At 40.3% G+C, this 25,561-nt stretch overlaps 1 protein-coding gene across 1 annotated transcript in view; it reads left to right on the forward strand.

Annotated features, from left to right (window-relative positions):
* The first annotated feature begins 6,057 nt into the window (after positions 1-6,057).
* Positions 6,058-25,561, forward strand: part of LOC142150724 (uncharacterized) — a 122,158-nt gene continuing 102,654 nt past the window's right edge. The window contains exon 1 of the mRNA XM_075205917.1: positions 6,058-6,808. Within this exon, the coding sequence (XP_075062018.1) occupies positions 6,058-6,808 (751 nt within the window). The remainder of the gene's footprint in view (positions 6,809-25,561) is intronic.

Here is a 25,561-nt window from a genome sequence, read left to right on the forward strand (position 1 = left end):
TATCCACCGTCACTCCCCTCCACTTGTTCATATCACCAAATCACAACCTCATTCAGAGAAGCCACGCCCTCAAATGGGTAAGTCAGTACAGTCCTGATAAATGTTGGATTTTTACCACTTATGAATATATGTTGTATCTATGCAAAACATAGGGTTATGAATTTCTAAATTTGGAATGCAACATTAAAAACACAATTAGTCAACTTACAACACTTTTGGGGTCCAGTGAGGGGTGACAGAAAGGTCCAAAACAGCCTATGAATCTCCAAGTGAATCTATCATGCTTTGGAAAGACACAAGTAATCTACACATAATGAAGGAGGCATTTAGTGATCATTTCTCATTGTGCTTTGGATGCCTACTCATCTTCAGTTACTCCCCCTGATTTGTGAATATGATACAGCACCTTCTGAATCAATGTTGAAGAAACTGTGGTGCCAAATTGAAGACAAATTACTATTATCCAGAAATGCTATTATCACTGCCAGATGTTTACAGTGTTTTACATTATCTTTGTACAATTGTTGTTTTTTCCATTTGACAACAAATAGTAAAAATAACTTAGCAGTAAATGAGCTCCAGGTTTGTTAACCCATCTGTGGCCATATTATAAGGCTAGTTATGCTGCCACAGTTAGCTGTGCTGAAGATGTTGTCACTGCCTCCTCTGTGTGTGAATCCTTTGCTGCCTGGCAGGACAGCTGGTATAGTACAAGCAGACAATCAGAGGAGACATGGTTAACAGCACTTGAACCATTTGATTGTTGTGTCCCTGAAAGAGACATCCAGGAAGTGCCTGAACTTCATGTTGTGATCTTTGATATGACAGGAGCAATGAGCACAGTTTGCAGGCCAGGAAACAAGTGCTTTTGAGGAAAGGGACATGACACAGGGTGGAAGCCAAATGTTTTCATAGCAGAGTAACAGGAACTAGCAGCAAAGGGCTCACAGCCTCCTGCCGCCAGCTTCACAAACTATAGACAATAGCAATAACTCTTAGACCTCACAATGAGACCACTGTACTGTGTAATGTGGAGCTGTCCAATTACAAGTGCATTAACAGGGCAATGGATCCAGGAGAACACACATTTTTTTTGTAGTCTTATACTCAGAGATAGATTTTCTTTAATACATTTTAGTTTGAAAGATAACTGCTGGAACCTGAACAAACCTATAATAATAATAATAATAATAATAATAATAATAATAATAATAATAATAATAATGATATTATTATTAATAATAATAATAATAATAATAATAATAATAATAATAGTAATAACAGCACCACAACAACAACAATAAATGTAACTATTGTGCTGCATAATAATATTGTGTAGTAGTTGGAAATGATTAACCAACACATAGACTGCAATGCTTTAAAATGTGTAGCAAGCTTGTAGTAGGTCGTGGTGAGGTTTTAAACCATATGTTATTATGTGTGTTGGATGAGCTTAAACAAAAAAAAATAATAAAGAGGAAAGTTGAGCTATCCAGAGAAAAAAGTTTAGTACAGTGAACAATTAGAACCTCGTGGGACTGTATGTTACACAGACTACCCTCTGATATTATTCAAACAATAAGATGTGTGGGTCTAGGTTCCAATATGTTCCTCCTTTCTAAACATTTTAGATTGGCTGTTTCAGACAAGGGAAAGCATGAAATGAAGTACCAGGAAAACACAGGGTGCTCCTGAATATTTTATAATGCCTGAAAATATATTGCAACTATTCATCTAATTCCATTAACACCACCTTTGTCTTTTCCTTGTACCATTTTGTCTGCTCAGATTAAGCATTGCCCATGACTTTCTATGTGGAAATCACAGCCATTGAAATCAATATTATTGATGTAAATGAAGACATTATCAGTTTAGAATGGAAAATATGTTTTTTTTTTTATTATATATTTTATATTTCATTTGTCAATTTTTTTTGTTTAAATGTCTTAGAAAAATATTTTTCTTTTGTCCAATAATTGTGTTTGTTAATAATGGTCTCTTGTACTTCTGCATGTTTGCTTTAGGGCAGCAGTTCCCAACCGGTTGTACGCTTACCCCCGCCGGCACGTGAAAGTCGATTCAGCGGTGCGTCACAAAAAATAAGAAATGGCAGATTGGAGAGAGGACACTTTAACTCGCGAGAATTTGAGAGGTCCCGCCCTCTGATATTCTGTCTCTGATTGGGTGAAATAAAAGTTCAGCTGAGTGTCGACAGTGAGTAGTAAGAAGGAGTCTTCAAAACCGGTCTTATTCTACCCAAGCTATAGCCGACTGATTCCTGTTCTAGTTGATTTGTATTAAACAACGGTGGCCACCAGGCAGTGTTCCATTATAATCTGTGCCCGAATGTGTGAGACCCTGACATTAAATGGACACTGGCTGGGCTAATTTAGTCCATCACATAGCCGTTCACTTCAAGCCTTGTGATACCAGTCTACACGTCAGGATTGCATCAGGAGTAACTGGCATTAATTGGAGGTAGGACCATACCGCCTTTCAGAATTTATTAAACAGCGGCTCCTTTTTCAAGCTATAACAGGTAGGTAGATAAAAGATGCATTAGTCAAAATGTTGTATATCTTGATTGGAATCTCCTCACAGATCTATAATTCATGTGTATGCAGTGAATCGAGCTGGGGGGGAGGAGATGATGGTGCAAAGGGATGTGTGAGAGGAACAGAGGAGAAGATGGTGCAGGGAGACATGTGAGAGGGACAGAGGAGAAGATGGTGCAGGGGGATGTGTGAGAGGGACAGAGGAGAAGATGGTGCAGGGAGACATGTGAGAGGGACAGAAGAGAAGATGGTGCAGGGGGATGTGTGAGAGGGACAGAGGAGACGATGGTGCAGGGAGACATGTGAGAGGGACAGAGGTGAAGATGGTGCAGGGGGATGTGTGAGAGGGACAGAGGAGAAGATGGTGCAGGGAGACATGTAAGAGGAACAGAGGCAAAGATGGTGCAAGGAGACATGTGAGCGGGACAGAGAAATCGTATATGTATTTATATAATAATGAACAATAAACTTTGTGGTTTTCACTTTCTGGGCTTCCTAGTGAACTGAAAGACGTTCTTGATGAGGCTGTCAAAGTTGTAAATTTTATTGAGTCACAACCACTAAACTCCAGATTGTTTAAAGCGCAGTGTGAAGAAATGAACAGCCTTCACAGCACATTATTTTTGCATACGGAAGTAAGGTGGTTCTCTCATGGTAAAGTACTCACACAGCTGTTTGAACTTAGGCAGGAAGTCCAGGTATTTTTTGAAGACCATTATTTCCGTCTTGCTCCAAAGTTTCATGACAGTGATTGGCTTCAAAGTCTTGTATATTTATCAGATATTTTTCTAGAAATAAACAAACTCAACTTGGTACTTCAAAACAGCTTGAGTCAATGATTAAAAAATAAATAACTTTTGGAAGCGTGTATTGAAAGTAGTCAGCCTGAAGTTTTTGAAACACTGTACAACTTCTTATCTGTAAATGACTTGCACCTATCCCAAAATGTGAAAGAGAATATTGTAAGTCACTTGGAAGGTCTCAAAGTGTCCTTTTATAAGTTCTACCGTCAACGTGGAAAAGAAAACAACTGGATTGCAGATCCCTTCAATGAAGAATTCTTCAAAGAAGCTAAACTATCAATCAATGAAAAAGAGCAATTATCGAACTTTTCAACCGATTCTTCTTTACATTCTGATTTTAAAAGAAAGCATCTTATTACCTTCTGGGTAGATGTCATTGAGAAGGCACTCAAATACCTCCTGCCATTTACTAATACTGAACTAGTGGAGAGAGCTTTTTCTTCTTACGCCGTCATAAAAAAATAAGTACCGCAACAAGCATAATGCAAGTCCGGATGTAAGACTGTATCTTGCATCATTTGAGGCTGATTTCAAGAAACTAAGTGCATCAAAACAAAGTCAGCGATCACACTAACAATTGGCTAGTGATCTGTAGAACAGTTATTACAGACTTCTCAGGTAAGACAACTAAATATTATTATTAATAATAAAATAAAAGTTTGTGAAATACTTGTGTTACAAATATTGTTAGATTAAATCTATGGTTTGTACTTTTAGTGTAGTAATTTTCCTTTTCCAACTTATTTTCTTATTTACACTATTATACATTAAGATAGGCAGTGAACAAAAGTAGCAGTATTTAAAAACAACTATTTTAAAAACAAGGGGTACAATTTATAGAAATGGGTTCAAAAGGGGTACACAAGTCGAAAAAGGGTGGAAATCACTGCCTTAGAGGAATTAAATGTTATTCCTCCTAGGTATACAAGGGGTATTCTTTTTGTAAACTTTCCTCATATTAAAATATAAAATCTGCCTTCCTCTTTCTTTAAAAAACACTAAGGACAATTGACAGCAGAGATCCAGATATATAAAGGGGATTCAGCATCTCCCCCAATGACCAAATTGAAAAATATGGTATCTTTTCCACTAGTTTGTTGGGAAGAATTCCTTGGATTTGCAAACTTCTAAATAGAGATGATAAAAAATGACTTGTTTAAAATGAAAAATTATGGTGTCCATTGGGCTGTCAGCTAGAGAGTGGAAAAAGGATCTATATACCTGGCAAATCCTGCCATCAGGGGTTACATTTCCTTTTTTTGGTATTTAGACCAAGCTGAGAAGCTTATACCATCAAGATTTTACCAGTTGCTGTTGAGCTGTATAGAGGCGGACACGCATTTTTTATATATAGTGGGGATGTTCTGTAATTTGACAACTTTGGTAAAGGCTCTGTAATATTATTTGAATGAGTGCCCATTAACTATGAACTAGAAAAGATTTTATAAGGACTAAAGTGGGCAGCATGATGGTTTAGTGGTTAGCACTTCTGCCTCACAGCACTGGGGTCATGAGTTTGATTCCCCACCATGGCCTTATCTGTGTGGAGTTTGTATATTCTCCCCGTGTTTGCGTGGGTTTCCTCCGGGTGCTCCGGTTTTCTCCCCCACTCCAAAAACATACAGGTAGGTTAATTGGCTTCTATTAAATTGACCTTAGTCTCTCTCTCTGTCTGTGTGTGTGTGTGTATGTTAGAGAATTTAGACTGTAAGCTTCAATGGGAGAGGGACTGATCTGAGTTCTCTGCACAGAGTTGCGGAATTAGTGGCGCTATATAAATAAATAAGATGATGATTGATGACTAGACAGGCCCCCAAATATCTGTTTCAGATGCAATATAACTGCTGCATTTAGTCATAGCCTGTTTCTGAAAATCATCTGCTTTCCTATGGTCATGTCAGACGCCGTCCCCGCGCCTCCACGCTAAGCAGGGACGGACGTCTGACTCTCCTTCAGCGTCCCGTTGCTAGGCAACGGAGACGCACCTTCCGGCGGCGATGTGCGCATGCGCGCCCGTCGCCATGACAACGGGACGCGCTGCTATGATTTCCTGTCGGCGGCCAGACAGCTGGCCGCCGAATCACTGCCCACCAATGAGGGTTTAGCTCTTGCTATTTATATCCTGCTCTGACATCACTAGGATGCCAGAGCAACTAGTTTCCTAGCCTCCAGCGTTTCAGCCATCCTTTGTGTATTTCTCCATTGATTCCTGTTATTGACCCGGCTTCCTGACTTTGCCTTTGGATTCTCCCTGTGTCCTGCATTTATACTTCGGTTCTGACCTCGGCCTGCTGACTATCCTCTGCTTCCTGATTTTGTACCTTACCTGCCCGCTTGGTTCTAACTCGGCCTGTACCTCCACGGATTTGCCCTTACCTCGCAAGTAGCTACCTGGGAGGGCCGCGACCTGCACGTCGTTCGCCGCGAAGTCCAAACTCCCTTGCGGGGGTCCCTGGTGAATACCGGCGGCGTGTTAGACTCCGCGCCTCCTGGCGTAGCTGAGCCAATACTTGCAGGTACTAAAGTCACCTCCGTGACAGTTTGCTCTGGCATCGTCTACCGAGTCGTCTAACGAACCTTCTGCACGTGATCTACTACTTCATTTGGCGCATAGAGTGGAGAAACAAGAAGCTGAGCAAGCACAGTTGCTTCATTGTGTTCAAGGAGTCGCCTCACGTCTCGAGGCCCTCCAGGCCTCCATGACCGCAGCTCAGAATGTTCCCGTGACTACTCCTGCGGCTGCAGCAACTTCCTCCTCTCCTGCCGTGGCATCCACTGCTGTTTTGAGACTTTCCCCGTCGGAGAAGTTTGACGGAGAGCCTAAGAGATGCAGGGGGTTCCTAAACCAGTGTCTTATTCACTTCGAGTGTAATCCAGCCTCGTTCCCCTCAGAACGCATCAAAGTGGCTTTTATCATCTCTCTATTATCCGGACAGGCACTCGCTTGGGCTTCTCCCTTGTGGGAGCGAAATGATGCACTGCTTGCTAACTCTTCTACCTTTATTGAGACCTTCCGTAAGGTCTTCGATGAGCCAGGCCGCGTATCCTCTGCTGCCTCCAGCCTCCTTAACCTCCGTCAAGGGTCCATGACAGTCGGACAGTACGCCATTCAGTTCCGCACCCTGTCCTCTGAACTCAGCTGGAACAACGAAGCCCTAGTAGCGGCATTCTGGCAAGGCCTGTCTGATCGAGCTAAGGACGAGTTAACGTCTCGGGAGCTTTCTACTGATTTGGATTTATTAATCACCCTATGCAACCGCATTGATCTACGATTTCGAGAACGTACACAGGAACGTTCCGCCTCCAGACGGGTCCCTACTCGCCTAGCTCCCATGTTCCAAAATCCGATACTTCAGGAGGAACCGATGCAGATTGGCCGATCTCGACTTTCCGCTGAGGAACGCCAGCGACGTTTCAAACAGAATCTGTGCTTATACTGCGGGGATCCTGGTCATACCATATCCTCTTGCACTAAAAGACCGGGAAACGCCCCCTCCTAGTCGGTGGCAGGGAGGCCGACTTAGGAGTTGGAGTTACCACTCCCTACACTACTGCTAGCACAGATTGCCTCATGCCCATTTCCTTGGACTCAGCTGTTGGCCCCTTTGAGACCCTAGCCTTTGTGGATTCCGGCTCTGCCGGGAATTTTATATCTGCCACTCTGGCATCGCAACTCCAATTAAATACTCTAAAATTGCCTCAGCCGTTATTTCCCACCGCAGTGGATGGGACTCGGATCTCCAACGGGTCGGTGTCCCACATCTGTTCTCCTATTCGGCTGATGGTAGGGGTGCTACATTCTGAACTTATCGAGTTTTTGGTTCTTCCTCGTTCAGTCAACACTGTCATTTTAGGATTACCTTGGCTCAAACTTCACTCACCCCAATTTGATTGGAATCGTGCTATGGTTACCTCTTGGGGCCCACAATGTTTTAAGTCCTGCCTGTCTGGTCTAAAGTCTGGCCACTCTACTCTTCCTTGTCGTCGGACATCTCCTCAGATTGAATTACCTTCTGCATATAACTCCTACCGAGATGTGTTCTGCAAAACTGCAGCCGAGGCCCTACCCCCTCATCGGGCATGGGATTGCTCCATTGAACTTCTTCCTGATAAACCGCTTCCCAAGGGCAGGATTTACCCATTATCCCTTCCCGAGACTGCTGCCATGTCTACTTATATATCTGAAAATCTGCAGCGTGGATTTATCAGGAAGTCTACCTCTCCCGCAGGGGCGGGATTCTTCTTTGTCAAAAAAAAAGACGGGACTTTACGGCCTTGTATAGATTACCGGCGATTGAATGCCATCACTGTGAAAAACAGATACCCGTTGCCTCTCATCTCGGAACTATTTGATAGGATCTCTGGTTCTAAGATCTTTACTAAATTAGATTTGAGAGGAGCATACAACCTCATCCGGATACGCTCTGGTGACGAGTGGAAGACTGCTTTTTGCACTAAAGAGGGTCACTTTGAGTATCTCGTGATGCCCTTTGGATTGTGCAATGCCCCTGCTGTGTTTCAGTCTTTTATTAACGAGATTTTTCAAGACCTTCTCTACGTTTCTGTTGTAGCTTATCTTGATGATATTTTAATCTTCTCTCCAGATTTGGTCACCCATCGTGCTCATGTTGCAGAGGTTCTTTCTCGGTTAAGAACAAATAAATTATACTGCAAACCCGAGAAGTGTGTTTTTGAGGTATCCCAGATCCCCTTCCTGGGTTACATTGTATCTGGAGTCGGTCTGCAGATGGATCCTGTGAAATTATCTGCTATACTCGAATGGCCCAGACCAGTGGGACTAAAAGCAATTCAGAGATTTGTCGGATTCGCCAACTACTATCGACAGTTTATACCTCACTTTTCTTCCATCATTGCACCCATTACCCATCTGACCAGAAAAACAGCTAATCCCCAAGTTTGGTCTCCGGAAGCCATTACCGCTTTTGAACTCCTCAAAAAAGCCTTCTCTTCTGCTTCAGTGATTGCTCAACCTGATCAGAACAAACCATTTCTAGTCGAAGTTGATGCCTCCTCGGTTGGTGTCGGGGCAGTCTTGTCGCAAGAGACTAATTCTGGGAGACTAATACCCTGCGGGTTCTTCTCTAGGAGATTTTCCCCTTCTGAATCTAATTACGGCATCGGGGATAAAGAGTTATTAGCTGTAAAATCTGCACTCGAGGAATGGCGTCACCTCCTGGAAGGTGCTCTCCACCCGGTCACCGTACTTACCGATCACAAGAATCTAATCTACCTTCGGGAGGCTCGGTGCTTGAATCCCCGTCAAGCCAGATGGTCCTCGTTTTTTGCTCGGTTCAATCTCAGACTCACCTACCGTGCTGGTTCACTAAACTCCAAGGCTGATGCTCTGTCCCGTTCCTTCGACACCTCTGATACTCCTCACTCAGTAGAACCTCCACCGGTCTCAGAACCTTCTTGCATTGTGGCAGTCACTCGGACACCGCCTGTCGGTTGCTCCTTTCTGGAACCACACCTTCGCCTGAAGGCGCTCCGTTGGGCACATACTTCCAAGTTTGCTGGACATGCCGGATCAGAGAAGACTCTTTCACTACTTTCTCGGCAATACTGGTGGCCCACCATCCGTACTGACGTCCGGGAGTTTGTAGCCTCATGCACTACTTGTGCTCAGAATAAAGTACCTAGACAACCTCCCGCTGGACTGTTACAACCTCTTCCAATTCCTGATCACCCTTGGTCTAGCATCTCAATGGATTTCATCACCGACTTACCACCCAGCAACGGCTACAACACCATCTGGGTCACTGTCGACAGATTTTCTAAAATGACCCACTTCGTTCCCCTCAAGGGCCTTCCTACTGCAACTAAACTAGCACAAATCTTTATTAAAGAGATCTTCCGCCTACACGGTTGTCCTCTGGGGATAATCTCGGACCGTGGCGTCCAGTTTGTATCTCGCTTCTGGAGAGCCTTCTGCAAGGACTTAGGTATCAGTCTTAAATTCTCCTCTGGGTACCACCCACAAACCAACGGTCAGACGGAGCGAGTTAATCAAGATTTAGAATTATTTCTTCGTTGCTTTTCTTCACACAACCAATCCAATTGGAGTCTTCTGCTACCTTGGGCCGAATTTGACCACAACAACCACAATCATTCTTCTTCTGGTTATTCCCCATTCTTTATTGTATATGGGACCCATCCCATGCTTCCCACCGTTTTCTTTCCCACCCCCCAGGGTCCCTGCCACCCACGCCATGACTCAAGATATGGCTAAACTATGGGTTTCCACCAAACAGAATCTTCTCAAGTCTGGACGTCATTATAAATCCTCCGCTGATATTCATAGAAGAGTCGTACCAGCCCTCCAGGTCGGGGACAAGGTCTGGTTGTCCACTAGGAATTTGAGACTTCTGGTTCACGCCATGAAACTGGCACCCCGCTTCATTGGACCCTTCTCAGTTACTCAAATTATTAACCCAGTTACGGTTAGACTCCAACTTCCTCGGGCACTGAAGATCCATAACACCTTCCATATTTCCCTCCTTAAACCTCTGATACTCAACAAGTTTTCCCACGTCACCCCTGTTCCTCATGCTATTCCAACCACTATGGGGGACGAATATGAGGTTAGTCAAATCCTGGAGGAACGTAAATTTCGAGGACGTTTACAGTACCTGGTACATTGGAAAGGCTTTGGTCCAGAGGAGAGGTCTTGGGTTTTTAAAGAAGATTTGCATGCTCCAGGATTACTATCCGCCTTTCTTAAACGGCGCTCCTTACCAGATAGGTCTTCCGATTGTGAGGAGGGGGGTACTGTCAGACGCCGTCCCCGCGCCTCCACGCTAAGCAGGGACGGACGTCTGACTCTCCTTCAGCGTCCCGTTGCTAGGCAACGGAGACGCACCTTCCGGCGGCGGTGTGCGCATGCGCGCCCGTCGCCATGACAACGGGACGCGCTGCTATGATTTCCTGTCGGCGGCCAGACAGCTGGCCGCCGAATCACTGCCCACCAATGAGGGTTTAGCTCTTGCTATTTATATCCTGCTCTGACATCACTAGGATGCCAGAGCAACTAGTTTCCTAGCCTCCAGCGTTTCAGCCATCCTTTGTGTATTTCTCCATTGATTCCTGTTATTGACCCGGCTTCCTGACTTTGCCTTTGGATTCTCCCTGTGTCCTGCATTTATACTTCGGTTCTGACCTCGGCCTGCTGACTATCCTCTGCTTCCTGATTCTGTACCTTACCTGCCCGCTTGGTTCTGACTCGGCCTGTACCTCCACGGATTTTCCCTTACCTCGCAAAGAGCTACCTGGGAGGGCCGCGACCTGCACGTCGTTCGCCGCGAAGTCCAAACTCCCTTGCGGGGGTCCCTGGTGAATACCGGCGGCGTGTTAGACTCCGCGCCTCCTGGCGTAGCTGAGCCAATACTTGCAGGTACTAAAGTCACCTCCGTGACAGGTCAAATGTTTTGCCCAAAGCCAACACATTGTACAGAATGAAAAGAACAGAAAACAACCCCAACATTTCTTCAAATATATCCCAGATTCATTGTCCATAAACTTACATTATTATGAATTTCTTTAAGTGATGAAATTGACTCTTTGCGGCAATTTACTTCTTTCTATTGTATTTATTCTCTTGTTCTTTTTCCAATGTGTGACTTTGTAGATCCCTGTTGATAAAGATTTATTTTATCATATGCTTTATTGTTCAACTCTGCCATTTATTTCTATTTTTGGCAAAAATATTATAATGTGCAAAAGTAAAATAAGAATAATTCTGATATCCCCTTGATGTCATGACTTATTTAAGATAAATAAGTCTTGGTCAAGAAATATTTTGTCAGAAAAGTGGAAACATTTAATTCAATTAAAGTGGTGGCCCAAATGGTATAGTAGACAGTATGTTGAAGTGATGTTTTTACTTTGCATACGTGTACATTTACCCCCCCTTCCCCCCCCAGTTTTTATTAACCCTTATAAAATTCAGGAACTTAAAAGCTCATAAGAATAAAAAGTTCATAAGAATAAAAGAGTCGGACTTTGCTTAGTCCTATCTTACTTTTTGAAGCTAAAAACTGTAAGTTGAATTATGCTTTAGTCAGTATAATAAGTAATATCTTATCCTAAAATGCAGGAAACCTTACATAAAAGAGTAAATCATATATAGATAGGTACAAATTCCCAGACATTATCATAACTTAAGATATTTAAAATATATTTATTGTTTTTGTGGGACAGAAATTAGAGAAATTGTGATGGAACCAACCTTTTTGAAGAGATGCAAGTTTCCAGTGACATAATCTTGGAGTTCCAGTTTGGTTTCACCATTCTCCGTAATGCTATTTTCCATTGTGTTTGTAAATGTATATGTTGCAGAATTTCTAGTCTGCGAATAAAACTGGGATTATGGTCAATTCACTCTACTGGGTGGAGAGGTATGGGTACTACTGGAAGCATTTAAGGCCAAACTTTGCCAGCAAACATGTGAAATTCCACTGCCTAATCTGGAATGAGGTGAATATTTCCAAGAACTTTAACATTTTACTTATCTTTTTTTTTTTTGAGGGGGGGGGGGAAGAAAATGCTATAAAAAGGTCAGTGAATGGGTAGTGTTGTACAGAGAGAGACAAAATCACTGAACGATTAAAAAACAGGGTAATAAAATTGGATAAAAAGTGCATAAGGAGGAAGAAAAACTGAGAGTGAGTATAAGCAGGAAAAAGTGTGATACGGCTAAGGAGAGTAAATACGAGGAGAAAGGAGAAACATCGGAGAAATTGTTAAAAGGAGACAGAGAAAAAGCTTGAGAATAAAAACAGTATAGTAAGTGTGAGAAGGAAAGTTAAATGTCGGGAAAAATGTTAAAACCAGAGTAAGAAGGATGGAGAAAAATCAGAAAAATTATTAAAATACGAGTAAAGGCAGAGTAGAGGAGGCTGAGTACTACTAAAGATTGAATTTTATGCGAGTTTTAAATCGTAAGCACTCTAATGAACAGGGTCCTCCATGCCCTTTGTATTCATGTCTACATTTTTTGGGTACCTTGTATGCCCTTGTTTTGTGTATGTCCTGTTTTTCCTACTGTACAGCTCTGCGGAGCGCTGTGGTGCCTTACTAATCTACGAGAATTATAATAATAATCACTATCATTTGACCTAAAAAAAGGTAAATTCATTGCTCAATCTAATCTCTGAGTGACTTTATTCTAAAATTGAGTGGATTTTGGTGATTTTGAACGATTTTGGGCGATTAAAAAAAAAAAGGGATTTTGCTTGTGAGGTGCTCTAAATATCGGAGCTTTAGTATTTTTAAATCCCCATTCATTTCAATATGGATTCCAGAATATGCACTACTTGTATAAAATCCATTAATATGAATTGGCCCATTGAAATGAGTGGAACTCCATAACAATGTGAATTGACTTTTTCCCCATATCAAACTATAGATTCAATTAGTGTATGAAACTGTTTGTGATTGGCTGGCAACAATTAGGGTTAGGGTTAGTCCTGGGGACAAATTGCTTTGATCATTTAGTAGTGTGTAGCGATAGTGTGCACTGAACTATCACGGATTAAGAATGAAGAGTGAAGGGAAGAATTTCATTTCACATATGGTGTAACAAAAATTAATGAAGAAAGAAAAGAAAAGAACATTTTATTTGATATTTAATAAAGTGTAAAATAATAGTTTGGATGATCTTTAATTTGATTAAAGTTTATTTTAAAATATTTATTATTTATTTATTTTTACTATTTTGTCAAAATGACCAGGGGTCCTAATAGGCAAATTATTCTTGAACCACTAATATTGTTGATTTCTAAAATCTGGTTCATATCGCCATCTCCTACAGTTCAGGGTTTTAGGAAGAATCGCAGTGCATTTCAGGGCAGGGTTGGTAGTCTGTGAGGGTTTGGTGTTGCACCACTCCCCGTAGAGAAGACCAGCCCTGCACTGACCAGCTTCATGGATTTTATTATTATAATTGATGGGACTGGCTGAGGATTTGTGGCAGACATGCTGTCCCATTTATTTAATTATTTGCAGAATTTTTTGCATTAATTTTAATGGCCATTCCTTTTATTTGAAAAGCTCAGTACATGCATACATGGTTTTGGTTTTTTTCTCTCTTATCTCACTTATTTGAGCGAAAATAGTTTATTTGGTGATTACTATGAGGAGTTACTAAACTTATCAGTCAGATTATCCCTGTTTTATAATTATCAATGCAGAAATTGACATTTTCAGCGATTTTCCAGCAGGTTTGAGAAAGAATCACAGCAGCACAGTGGCTCAGTGGTTAGCACTTCTGCCTCACAGCACTGGGATCATGAGTTCAATTCCTGACCATGGCCTTATCTGTGTGGAGTTTGTATGTTCTCCCTGTGTTTGCGTGGGCTTACTCCGGGTGCTCCGGTTTCCTCCCACACTCCAAAAACATACTAGTAGGTTAATCGGCTGCTATCAAAATTGACCCTAGTGTCTCCCTCTCTGTCTGTCTGTGAGTGTGTGTCTATATAAGGGAATTTAGACTGTAAGCCCCAATGGGGCAGGCAGTGATGTGAATGAGTTCTCTGTACAGCGCTGCGGAATTAGTGGCGCTATATAAATAACTGATGATGAAATGATGATGAGGAATCCACTTCTGTGGCGATTGCTCCTAATAGATTCAGCAATTTGAGTATTGCCATGTAAATGGCTTAAACATGGCAGTTTAAATCACTATTTATAAAAATAGTTCTTTAGTAGATTCCCTCCTAAGATTGAGAAGGAGAGAAAAAAGTAAAAAAAAAAAAAAGAACACAGAAAAAGAGAGACCCCCCAAACAAACAGAATAAATTAAATTAAAATAGCAAAAAATACACTTTTAGTGATTTTTTAAGATGACAGTTCTTGCAGGTCTATTAGAACGAGAAAGGACTCTCATTCTGCATTTGTAGAGATGTCATTGGCAGACAGACAGAGGGCAGAGATTTTTCGCAGTCCCACCAGTTGTTTCTACTGGCAGCCTACAGCTTGCCAGGTGCCGCTGCACATATTGCTGCAGCTGATTTTAGAGCATCAGTGTACAGCAGAGGTTTAAACTCTTACACAGTAGTTGCTGCATCTGGATTACCGCTTTTTGGAAGAAAAGTTGCAGGATAAGTTACAGGCAAATTGAATTGTTAGCTTAGTAGGCAAATTTGCTTTTACCAATAGCAATTGTGCCAATCATGCCATTTAATGCATTGGTCCCTGCAATTGAGATAGAGACAGAGAGTATTGTGGGTGAGAAACAGGAGGCCTTTCTGGAATGTTAAGCTTTGTCTACAAGACATAAGACTGTCAGCAGCGCTGTTGTCTATATGCCAAGTGACACATTAGGCAATGAAAGAGCTTAAGTGCTAGAGATGCTGACTACATTCCCATTGGCCTAAGCATTATCTGTTGTTGTTGTTGTAGAAGTGGATCAATTTCCAGTTTTGTGACCCTTCAGCATGGTCGGGTGTATTTGAGTATTAGGATGACCTTGCTGATCTAGTCCAAGTGCCTGAGAATGCCCTGATGGGGCAGAGCAGAGAGCCACCTGGGAACCAATTGTTCCCTGGCACATGTATCCAGGTTGCATCCTGATGTTCTATGAAGTAATGACAGAGGATCCAGCCTTGACGCATCTGCTGTATCAAAACATGTCCTGTGTCTGAGTAATGGAATTAGCACCTCTACTGGTGCATCTCTGGCCCTTTGTCTAGAAATGTCACTTTTCCTCCATCACCACTGGCATGGATAACTCAGCACCATAGTGGGAAAGGAGTGATAGTAGAAATCAGAGGAAAACAATTTAATTTGCCCTGAATGGACCAATGCATCATCATCATCATCATTTATTTATATAGCGCCACTAATTCCGCAGCGCTGTACAGAGAACTCATTCACATCAATCCCTGCCCCATTGGAGCTTACAGTCTAAATTTCCTACTATAGACACACACTCACACATAGACAGACAGAGAGGGAGAGACTAGGGTTAATTTTTGATTGCAGCCAATTAACCTACCAGTATGGTTTTTTTTGTAGTCTTGTGTACCCAATGACATTCATAGGATGTTACACCTGTGACACAGCATCATACAGAGGTAAGAAAAATCCAGACATGCATCATTTCAGTGTTGCAATGGCATGTATATCTGTATCACCCTCTACCAGTGCTGGCTAATTCATCATTGTTATAATTAATAGTGGCACAGTTGGGCAATTGAACAACAGTAATAATATCATCAATATCATTAATATCAGCAATACAGTAGAGGTATTGTATGCCAGGGTAACAGGGACAATGTTAGTCATATGGATAATGACTGGGGAGGAAATTACAAATTATGTGATCCATTATCACCACCATCCCTACTTTCAACATTTAAAAAAAATCTTTAGCCAATTGTAAACATATTATCTGTCCCCTTTTATTCTGCCTCACCCACCTTGCCTTAGCTTTTGAGAATTTGGTAATTGTACATTTTCATCCAATAATGCTAATAATCTTTTTTAATCATTGAAAAATGCAGTTTGTCTTCACTATTGATACCAGTAAAAGAGTGTCTTACTCTGTGATCAAATGCTGCTGTTGTTGGTGCCACTGAGTTTATATCAACATCAGCAAGATGACATTGTATTCTTTCTGATGTCCAGGTGCTGCTGGTAAGAGTGCAGGGGAGTTTCCCTTTAAACCTTTAATGCAACTTATTCATAAGTCGGCTTGTTCCACGCAACTTGTGAGGCTCATTAGACATTACTAATTTTCTCCTTATTAACCTCATTGAGGTTTGATGAACTTCTCATAATACCAGTACAGAAGTTGCGTCCCAGCTTTGATTGCTTAAATTTTAGTTGAAGACTTCTATTATAGGGCATTTTATGCATGTGCTTTTTTTACCTAACTCTGTTTTCTATTTTGGCATTTTAAATAATATTATTAATTGTTTAAGGTAGTGCCAACAAAAGAAGGTGGTGCTCAAACAGTGCACAATGTCCAATATCACAGAATTGATCATTACAAATAATATGATAATTAAGATAATTAAGAAATGTCGCAGTACAAGGAAAGGGCAAGTCTTACAATGATCTAAAGGTCTTAAATACTAGCCAGTGCTCAAAACATAAAAGTCAGCATAGTATTTTATTTGGTACACAAAAATGTAGGCCAAATTGTACCAATACAGTATAAGTACAATAATTGTGGTACACCAAATCACTATCAAAGTAAATTGTATGATTTCAGCTGCTGTACAGCTGTCCAGAACTGGGAGTATTACTAAATTGCTGTACACAGTATGCACACAGTGTGAGTGGTGATGATGACCAGAGCAGTGAGTATGACAGACCACAGACAACCCTTTATAAGTTTGTGCGAGAGATTTAGTAAACACAATAAGAGAGAGGAATTCTCACGCAATGATCAATCAGTGTGTTAGCCACTACCAGCCAGTGGGCCAAAAATAAGGGATTGACACTTGTAATAAAATATTATTTCCATTAATTAACACCAAATGAAGATTAAAATAAATTGTAAGAAATTGTATTAAATTTATGATGCTATACACATCTGTTATGAATTGCCTGTTCTATTATGTTGCAGTACACCGTGTGCACATAGTCTGGGTGCTGATGATCAGACCAGCAAGTATAATAGGCCATAGACACATAATTCTTGAATGCAACAGGATAGAGCAATTCTCACCCAGTGATCAATAAGTGTGTTAGACACAACTAACCACCGGGCAGTAACCAGTGTCTTGATAATATTAATTTTAGTATTACTATTAGCTGTGCAAGTTCCTGTGTCCTATTCCAGTCCTACCCCAACAACACCACAAAATGATTACAAATTCCATGAAATGCAAATTTACAAATACAGTATATTTAGTGGGCTTTAAAGGGGTATAAAATGGCAGGCATACTCTAATACAGCCCCAAGATATTATTTTAACGCACCTGCTTCCTGAAGACCCTTGTTATCTCTTCTACTCTTTTCCTTGGTTTTCACTCATGTTATCTGCCCTATTGCTTTATCCCCTCTCTCATCATAGGTCTATAATGTGCAAAATATATTGAGAGCAAATGAAGGATTTTTCTGCACTGGCTGTCTTTTTTTTAACGTTTGTAAACATAAACATAGAAATACATGATTATTCCAGTAGAATGTACCCTGCAAAAAACTTCAATATAAAAGAAAATATACATTTTATGGATTTATCATATAACAACTACAATAAAATAAATAAGTGTATGCAACGGAGCAGAGCACAGAGTCATGAGAAAGTGACCCCATCCCCGCCCAAAGCAAGAATTGAGCCATAGAGTTTATTACGCTTTTTATATGAATAGGGCAAAATCACCTTTTCCAATAATGACCTTGTTGTCAAAATGTTTTCTGGATATATATTTGGCAGCCCCTACTATATACTTAGGAGGGGGCTGGTTGTTAGGGCTAATGGTTAACTAGTTCAACTTTTATAACCAAACAGGATAGAGGTCTTCACCTCAGCGACTGGCTTTCCCGTAGAATTGATTATGTTCGAGGCACTCTAGAGTTGTAAAAGGTTAACAGTGATAACCGTATCACAGGGTGGAGGGTAACAGGGATACAGGAGGCAGATAACGGAGACAGTCCAAAGTTCATGGGTTAGCAGTGAGCATGATAAACAAGGACAGGCCAGAGGTCAGGGCAGGCTGCAAACACGGGTATTCCAAAGACAGGCAATCAGCATTTAATCAAAGTACAAAAACAAGCCACAGCAGGAATCAGGTCAATAATGCAGAGTATCCACAGAGCTGGTTAACAAATGTGCAGCACACAGGACTCTATAACCGGTAGGGAGGCAAAGCCCTCCCTGCCTTATAAACACACATGAGGACCAATGATCGGGGGAGTAGGACAGGGGTGCCAATCAGCCTCAGGAGGCTGTTAATGTACACCAATTGTGCACATGCCCAGCTGCCTATACTTACCAAGACGTGGCGCTGATTATGTGAATGTTCCGGCCATTGCCTTGTTGACGGCCAGGACGACGAGACTGAAAGTGACATCTGGGCTGTTGCCATGACAGCTGGGACAATGAGAGGGGCAGTGAGCCGCCGTGGCTCCTAACACTAGTAAGTAGTGTTTACTCTGTATACACCACATGTAATAGATATTATGTGTGTCTAAGTCCTAGAAGCTTCAATGAATTTAATACCTTTAGAAATATCTGTTGATATTTGCAGTCAGCATATCAATAAAAACTCTGATTCCTTGTACCACACTTGTTACTGTGCTCTCGATAGTTATTATTTATAAGGCGACACAGTTTCCATAGCGCTGGATACAGTTACACAAGAGTTATGTTCTACGTCAGACAAGAATGTAGAATAATTTACTATTATCTTTTCGTTCTGTTTTCACCCTCAGGTCAATATCTCACTGCACCAGCTAGTTTTAAAGGGGTCAGATGTGCAATATTATCTATTAGGGATACAGGTTGCTTACCAGGCGCGGGCTGGGAGAGGCGTGGCCGGGGGGCACACAGACGGCCGCATCACATGACAGAGGATGCGGCCGCGTCAGCGCACAGGTGGCCGCATCACAATGACAGGGGAAGCGGCCGCATCATCAATGACGCGGCCGCATCTGTTGTGGGTAAAAAGAACATATATTGCATCCGGGGGGCGGCCGGCCGGCCTACCCCCCGGCCCTAATTGCGGTCTGACAGAGCGGCCCTGTTGCTTACCCTCTAAGCATTTGTTTGTTATTTTCTTTGTAGTGTGTGTGATTAGTGGAGGTTAATTCTAGAAATTGATCACATGGCTCTCTGACCCTATTTAACCAGCAGTCAGAGGCTGTGTCAGCCTGTTAGACTGTGTTAGCTAGTGAGGATTTCTTCAAAGTGTGGATTTGATTCAAGTGTATTAACAAATTTAGAAAGCAAAGTAAGAGTTTCACAAGAGTTGAACAAGAGGAGAACAGGAGGGGAACATTCTACCTGGAAACACTGCTACATGAGGACAACATCCAACAATCATCTGTGAGCTGTGATATCCTCTACCTCATGCACCTGCATTGTGCACTGCCTGGACACTCCCTGCTCAACCCTAATTCTTACAGCTGCATTTTTATTATTACTTGTTGGTTTCACTTTTGCTGTTGGTTGTATTCCCACCTTCAAACAACACCTGCTTCTCCACTTACCCTGAATCTTTGGATTTTGGTATCACCTCTGTGCAGATGATACACAAATTTATCTATCCTCTCCTGATATCTCACCATCTGTGTTGTCTCGTGTTACTGACGGTCTTTCTGCCATTTCATCTTAGATGTTCTCTCACCAACTCAAACTCAATCTTTCAAAAACAGAATTAATAACATTCCCACCCACCAATAGAAGCTTCCTGTCTGGCATTTCTATTTCTGTTGACAACATGACCATAAATCCCACCCCTCAAGCTTGCTGCCTAAGTGTATTCCGTGACTCACAACTATCATTTGTTCCTCACATCAACTATTTACATCATGCTGCCTACATCTAAAAAAACTTTTCCAGAATACGTACATATCTCACACAAGACACTGCAAAAACTTTTAATTCATGCACTCATCATCTCCCGCATGGACTATTGCAATTCCCTCCTTACTGGTCTTCCCAAAATCAGACTTTAGCCCCTACAATCTATTTTGCACGCAGCGACTAGATTGATTTTCCTTGGAAATCGTTATTCCTCTGCTGAGCAACTCTGTCATTCTCTACATTGGTTGCCTGTTTTTCAATGAATCCAATATAAAATTCTTCTACTAACATACAAGGCCATCACAAAATTACACCGACATACATCTCCTCACTTGTCTCAAAATATATCCCAGCTCGACACCTCCGTTCTGCACAAGATCTGCGTCTCTCATCCACTCTCATCACATCCTCCCATTCTCGGTTACAGGACTTTTTCGGGCTGCACCCACTTTGTGGAATTCACTCCCTCGCACAATAAGACTTTCCTCTAGTCTTCAAACCTTCAAGCGTTCTCTGAAAACCCACCTCTTCAGACAAGCTTATAATATTCCTCAACCACCCTATTAATCTCCCTAGGTTACCCTTTTACCACCATATACAAAGTTAACACAAGAGGACAACCCTCTGACCAACATACTATTGTGACTGACCATACAGCCCACTAAATACATTTTAACCTTTGCATTCTAACTGAATAAATATGCAATATGATACAGATTTTTACCCTTCTGTATCAAACCATTGTCCCATAGATTTTAAGCTTGTGAGCAGGGCCCTCTTACCTCTATGTATGTATTACCCAGTATTGTTTTGTTAATGTTTTTTCCCAATGTTAAGCGCTACAGAATCAGCTGGCACTTTATAAATAAATGTTTATGATGATGATGATGATACAGACAAGTCAGACTAGAATGTTACATTAAAAGCTGTGGTGGATTTAGATGATTCTGGATGCTGGGCTGTAATACTTCATGGATCCCCACCACCATACATCAGTTTTGACTACATGTCACATGTCTCATGTTATGTGCATACCACACACTTTTATACATTACTACTTTTACTGTAAGTATATAGGCTGGTATAATACACCTTGTGGGAGCAAATAGGCTGCTATGAAATACCTTGTGGAAGCATATAGACTGGTATAATTCACTTTGTGGGATCATATAGGCTGGTATAATATACTTTGAGTATATAGGCTGGTATAATACACTCTGTGGGAGCATATAGTCTGGTATAATAAACTCTGTAGGAGCATATAGTCTGGCATATTACACTCTGTGGGAGCATATAGTCTGGTATAATAAACTCTGTAGGAGCATATAGTCTGGTATAATACACTCTGTGGGAGCATATAGTCTGGTATAATAAACTCTGTAGGAGCATATAGTCTGGCATAATACACTCTGTGGGAGCATATAGTCTGGTATAATACACTCTGTGGGAGCATATAGTCTGGTATAATACACTCTGTGGGAGCATATAGTCTGGTATAATACACTCTGTGGGAGGATATAGGCTGGTATAATACATTCTGTGGGAGGATATAGGCTGGTATAATACACTCTGTGGGAGCATATAGTCTGGTATAATACACTCTGTGGGAGGATATAGGCTGGTATAATACATTCTGTGGGAGGATATAGGCTGGTATAATACATTCTGTGGGAGGATATAGGCTGGTATAATACACTCTGTGGGAGCATATAGACTGGCATAATACACTCTGTGGGAGCAATATTGGCTGGTATAATACACTCTGTGGGAGGATATAGGCTGGTATAATACACTCTGTGGGAGCATATAGACTGGCATAATATACTTTGTGGGAGCATATAGACTGGTATAATACACTCTGTGGGACCATATAGACTGGTATAATACACTCTGTGGCAGCCTATAGACTGGTATAATACACTCTGTGGGACCATATAGACTGGTGTAATACACTTAGTGGGAGCATATAGGCTGGTATTATACACTCTGTGGAAGCATATAGACTGGTATAATAAACTCTGTAGGAGCATACAGACTGGTATAATACACTCTGTGGAAGCATATAGACTGGTATAATAAACTCTGTAGGAGCATACAGACTGGTATAATACACTCTGTGGAAGCATATAGACTGGTATAATAAACTCTGTAGGAGCATATAGACTGGTATAATACACTCTGTGGGAGCATATAGACTGGTATAATACACTCTGTGGGAGCATATAGGCTGGTATAATACACTCTGGTATAATACACTCTGTGGGACCATATAGACTGGTGTAATACACTTAGTGGGAGCATATAGTCTGGTATAATACACTCTGTAGAAGCATATCGACTGGTATAATACACTCTGTGGGAGCATATAGGCTGGTATAATACACTCTGTGGGAGCATATAGGCTGGTATAATACACTCTGTGGGAGCATATAGGCTGGTATAATACACTCTGTAGAAGCATATAGACTGCTTTAATACACTCTGTGGGAGCATATAGGCTGGTATAATACACTCTGTAGAAGCATATAGACTGGTATAATACACTCTGTGGAAGCATATTGGTAGGTTTACTGGTTTTTGTGGAGGCCTAGGCTATGTAATGCTATTTGGGGTGACAAACACACCATTGCAATTCTTTCAGTGGTTTCACTTCAGCTGTTGAATTGCTTTTTGTAGGTGCACGCAGACTGCTATAATGGTTTTTGTGGGGACAGACAAGCAGGTGTATTGGATTTTGTGTGAGGACTTAGGTTATGCTTTTGTGGTGCACACAAGCTATTGTAATGGTTTTTATGTCAGGACACATGCCAAGGGGCAGTATTAGGTTGTTGCAAATCTATATGGGTTATTAGTGCTGAAAAAATTTAATCAAAATTTGTTTGTTTTTTCTCATTATTTACTAGATAGTAACAGTTCCGTCAAAACCTACAGATACAACTTAGAATCGCTATTTGTCCTAAATATAGTTTATATTGTGTATTTTATAGCATTCCATTTTCCACAAGTATGTCTTTAAAGGCACATGTGAACTTTTTCCCATCCTTGTGTTTCTCATGAACACTTGGCAAGCCTTCTAGGACAACTTGCAAAGCTGGGATTCTTCCAGCTATGAGTAACTTTTTAAAAAGCCACTCTTTCCCTAACACTAACAGTAAACAGAGTTCACATCCGCATTAACCTATTATATGACCTCCAGGGAAAGGAGTTTTGCAAATGAAATCATGTCTTTCCTTCTCCATAAAGAACTTGTTGGGAATATAACACTGATTCATGTTGGGGTGTGAGAGACACACATAGTTTTATGTGGGAAACTTTTTACGTTCACTTTTCTTTACTCTGTTTAAGGGTGAAAATTCCCCATGATACAAAATAATAATCTTTTAAAACATGAGAAAGCTATTTAATTCTTGCTAAAGTTTATTTAAAAAAAAAAAAATGGTTAAATTTCCCAAGATGCAGTATTACGGCCATGCTAGTTTCTGTTCTATTGGTGTCTATATCAAAACATAAGCATGAAATTATTTGTCTCATTTTGCAATAACCAGAGATTTTTACTTTAAAATGCTTTTATTTTGCCCTTATCTTTAATCAAAGTTTAATCTTTTTATTCCATGTAACACATAGTAACTATTTCTGTACATATATTAACTTGGATATGAAAGAGTTGAACGCCACCTCTGAGAAACTATAAAAGTCAAATTTGTAGGAAGAAATGCCCCATAAGTGCACCCTCTCCACCCCTTCAAACAGAATATGATTTTCGCATGTGCGGGTATAATGCTTAGGGCACATAGAGGACATTCAGCAACAAATGCCCCAGTCTGCCTAGGCTCCCCATCAGAATATGCCACCCATATTTACCCATATAAAGTCAATATTCGCATGACATCAGAAAGGACGTTTGTGCTGCATGCACTCATGTTTTACATGTTCATAAAGTCGTTTTTTCATATCTAGCAGTTGTGAAGGTGGCTCTGTTTGTGATAGATGGTCAGAGGATACTTAATTAAACTGTAGATTTCTACAAGCGGAGTGAAATGTAAATGTAAGACGGAAATATATTTTTAATCTCACTGTTATTTGTGCAGAATTTTCATTACTGCTCCACAAAATAGTCAGCATTTGGCTGCAAAATTTTGCCTATTTTGCTGGCGGCATTTGACCTTTGACCTAGCCCTAGTCCTACCTCAATAACACTACAGAGCAGTATGACTAGACCGTCATTGTCCAGCTCTGTTCAACATGCAAATTTACAAATACGTGACATAAAAGCATAATCGGTTGTGTCATCACTGGAAACTTTATGACTCTGAAAATGGCCTGTTCTGTCATTAAACTGGATTTGTGCGTAATTCAGCTCATCTCTAATAATTGTTTATATACAAACATTTCCATTTTGGGGAATGGATGTTTTTTAAGTTTTATTATTTATCTCCACAACATTATTGAAAATGTAATAGTGGATTATTACAATTCCTTCCAGTACATGATTTAATTGTTACAGATTTAATGAAAACATATGAGTATTAATTTATTGGCTATAGGTAACTGTGTAGTGATAACGTAGATTATAGGAATATTAGAAGTAATGAAAATATTAATTTTCTGAAAGACATCACAGGTTGACCACTGTTATATAGTCCACAGAACTTTAAGGTGATTTCTAATATCCATATAAAACATAAGTGATGTATAGAAGTAATATGTGTATAAATTCCTATAAACATTATTTGTGTGATAGGTGAGTTCTGATGGAATTGTTTATAATCGTTGAGTTCTTATGTGATCACTTCAGTGTTTATTAAGTAAACCTGTAGATTATAAAGAACAACTCACCCTCCACTTCCAATTATAACCTATAATGTCATTATATGCCTATATTACATGGTCACAGAATTCCCCTGTATCGTCTAATATCCTTATAATCTACAGTAGGAAGTGAATTATTCCATGTATAATCTACAGAAGGGAATTGCTTGACTGTGTATTTGTTATTATTAAATCACATAAGTGTTTCTTTTGTTTACTAAAGTGAATTATATCAGTAATGACAGATTATACATAGTGGTAACATCAGAACTCAATATTTATCTAGAATTATGTCCAGAAGTTTATTTAAATGGAGCATGTTTCCTTGTCACACGCATTGACCATGTAATTGATGTCCTCCATATATACATATACTAATACTGCTTATTGTATTTTATATTGTTATTTGTAATATACCTTTATAATCTCCATATTAACACTTACATCTTTAAGTCTTCTGGTTTATATGTAATCTAATTTTAAAAAACTCTATTAAGACAATTTTGTATTTTATACTTCTCTTTTTTTCCATTATACATTGTCAAATAGTCCATTATACATTATATAATAGTCCATTATACATTGTACTGTATATTCTTCATCATAAAGTTATTATGTTTTAGGTTATATTTTGTTTGTGTTATATATACTTGTACGGGTTTGGATACATGAGTGACAGTGTCATCTCAGGTTAATTTAGCTGTCTAAATTCATTATTTGTTTCATTGTCTTATTATTTACACTTATTGATTACTTATTACCTATTCAAAGGAATTTTAAATTGATCAAAATGACTATATAAATCAGCAAAAACTGACAGGAATTCATTCTCCTAACTTTATAATCTGTTAAAAAGAAAGATTTTCTTTGAAATCCATGCAATTTGAAGCAAATTCAA

This window comes from Mixophyes fleayi, chromosome 4 (assembly GCF_038048845.1).
Source record: "Mixophyes fleayi isolate aMixFle1 chromosome 4, aMixFle1.hap1, whole genome shotgun sequence".
Classification (NCBI taxonomy): domain Eukaryota; kingdom Metazoa; phylum Chordata; class Amphibia; order Anura; family Limnodynastidae; genus Mixophyes; species Mixophyes fleayi.